Raw genomic sequence first — 2,163 nt, 5'->3', positions numbered from 1 at the left:
TTCAGCGTGGATCATTATGGTGAGTTTGGTCCTCCTCACGTTTAACCAGGCATGTCCCTGTAGGACAACCAGTCCCTCTGATCCGCTAACCCTGTGTCTGCTTGGTTCCAGTTCTGCCAAAGTTTGAGGTAGTGATCAAAGCTCCGGATGTGATCCATTGGGAGGACAATCTGAAAGGCTTCGTCTCGGCCAGGTGGGACTTTTTTTTTCGTGGTTTTAACCCCATCAGCTCTGGGCTCATGAGTTCTATTTTGGTCCTCAGGTACTGGTATGGCAAACCCGTCCACGGACACATGAACATCACAGTCAGTCTTCACTCCCATGGCAACGTTTATAGTCACAGCAAGGAGGCGGAGGTCAGGAAATAAAGAGTCCATCCTGGTCTAAATCGTTTTGATTAAATATTTAATTTTTCCCTAAATTGACCATTTTTTTTTTTTAGATCCATGGGTCCGAAAAGTTCATGTTTGATGCTGTCGACTTTCCTCTGGACTGGGAGTGGGTGATGATGATATTCTATGAAGAAAGCTGGGTCTACCTGACCATCCAGGTGTCTGTGACCGAATACCTGACAGGTAAGTCCGTTTGAACATAGAAGCAGTTAGAACATGTTGGTCTTATTTATAGGCAGGGCAAGGCAAGTCATAGAGAACATTACAATGGCAAGACAAAAGAAAAAAAAACTTTACACAGGCATAAAAGCACAACAATCAATTAAAGAAAATGAAATGGGTTCATAGTCAATCTGATGACATGCTAATGTACAGCTGGGTGTCATCTGCATCGTCATGGTTACTGGCCTGCATAACATAACGAAAAAAAACAGATTTTATTTATTTAACTTTTGGGACGATATTGTCTGATAAAGAATACATTTATATACATTTTTTAAGCCAGAATGGCATTTAAATATGACTTTAAGAACATTTACAGTAATCAGTGTGAATTCCTCACATATTTAGATATTCATATTGTTAGGGTTAAGTTTCCAACTTTAACCTATAAAGAAAGAAACAAAGACAGTGTAAGATTTTTCCTGACCGTGCTTTGCAAAGGGAAAATACACAGAGCTTCGGGATCTCTCTGCGCATCTTCGTCTTGCTCCACGCTGGCAGGCTTTTTTATTGAGCAGTCGTTAGTTTCGATTACGCAATCTCATAGACATAGCATGAACTTTTAAGATAGGGAACATGTCTGGTTTCAGGATACACTTTTAAAATAGGTGTCGGGGGGTCATAAACTTTAACTTCTGTGTTTCTCAAATGAAAAACAGGAAACAATTCTCGCAAAACATTTGACCGTCTTATGACCTGCATCGATGTTTCCACTGATGACAGTAACATAGAAAAAACTAATGATTAAAAGCAATATAAAAGATATAAATGAATAAAATGATAAAAAACAACAGAAATCATAATAACTCCAACACATATATATTCTATGACTCACCTCAGTGATCAACAGGGAGAGAATTATGATGGCGAGGAAAGGTTTAAATCTGTGTAGACTTTAGGATTTAAGCTGCACCAGAAAAAATCAAAATCTAGATAAGTCAGGTGCATGTGTTCCTCGATTGAGGAGGTAAAAAGATACATTTTGCCAATGGAACAAGAACATTTAGACTTCAAATAAGAAAACACAACTGCATTGTCTTATTTTAAGTGCATATTTTCTAATTATCTTATTTTAGGAGTAAAAATACTCATTCCATTGGCAAACTATCCCCTTTACCTACTCAGATTAAAGGTATATACACTTAATTTAAGACATTTTTACTTATTTCTAGACCGTTTTACCAGTGTGCTTATGAAGCTTGCTTATGAACAGGTCTCAGGACCGCCAGCATTTATCACACTGTGGTTTCTGATCCAATATAGTAATCTACAAATTAAGTTTTATATGAAGTTAGATTAATTTTCTGAGAGGAATTATGATGTAATCTGGCTTCAGTTCTACATCTCAGACACCATCTGTGTCGCCAACTTCTCCTCTTTCTGAATTAAGCAGACCTGTGCGGATGGATAGGAGAAAACTAAACCTAAAACTAAAATATGTGATTTAATGAGATTGTCGTTAATCAATAAAAAAATAAAAATAATTTTCGTTGAGACCACAGAGTCTGGGAGCGGCCATCTTTGCCCAAATATAGTAGCCCCTCCCTCC

General features: G+C 37.7%; 1 protein-coding gene and 1 long non-coding RNA gene across 2 annotated transcripts in view; both read left to right on the top strand.

Moving 5' to 3' along the window:
* On the top strand, positions 1-580 carry LOC107087424. The gene is made up of 4 exons (XR_001481345.1): positions 1-19; positions 112-193; positions 263-356; positions 443-580. It is a non-coding gene; the product is annotated as an uncharacterized LOC107087424 (long non-coding RNA).
* LOC107087415 (CD109 antigen-like) overlaps positions 1-2,163 on the top strand; it is a 91,138-nt gene that overhangs the window by 3,488 nt on the left and 85,487 nt on the right. Inside the window, exons 5-8 of the mRNA XM_015378985.1 lie at positions 50-59; positions 112-193; positions 263-356; positions 443-583. Coding sequence (XP_015234471.1) covers positions 50-59; positions 112-193; positions 263-356; positions 443-583 — 327 coding nt within the window. The remainder of the gene's footprint in view (positions 1-49; positions 60-111; positions 194-262; positions 357-442; positions 584-2,163) is intronic.

This window comes from Cyprinodon variegatus, unplaced genomic scaffold (genome assembly GCF_000732505.1).
Source record: "Cyprinodon variegatus isolate N-32 unplaced genomic scaffold, C_variegatus-1.0 Scaffold183, whole genome shotgun sequence".
NCBI lineage: Eukaryota > Metazoa > Chordata > Actinopteri > Cyprinodontiformes > Cyprinodontidae > Cyprinodon > Cyprinodon variegatus.
This window is presented reverse-complemented; position numbering and strand designations above follow the sequence as displayed.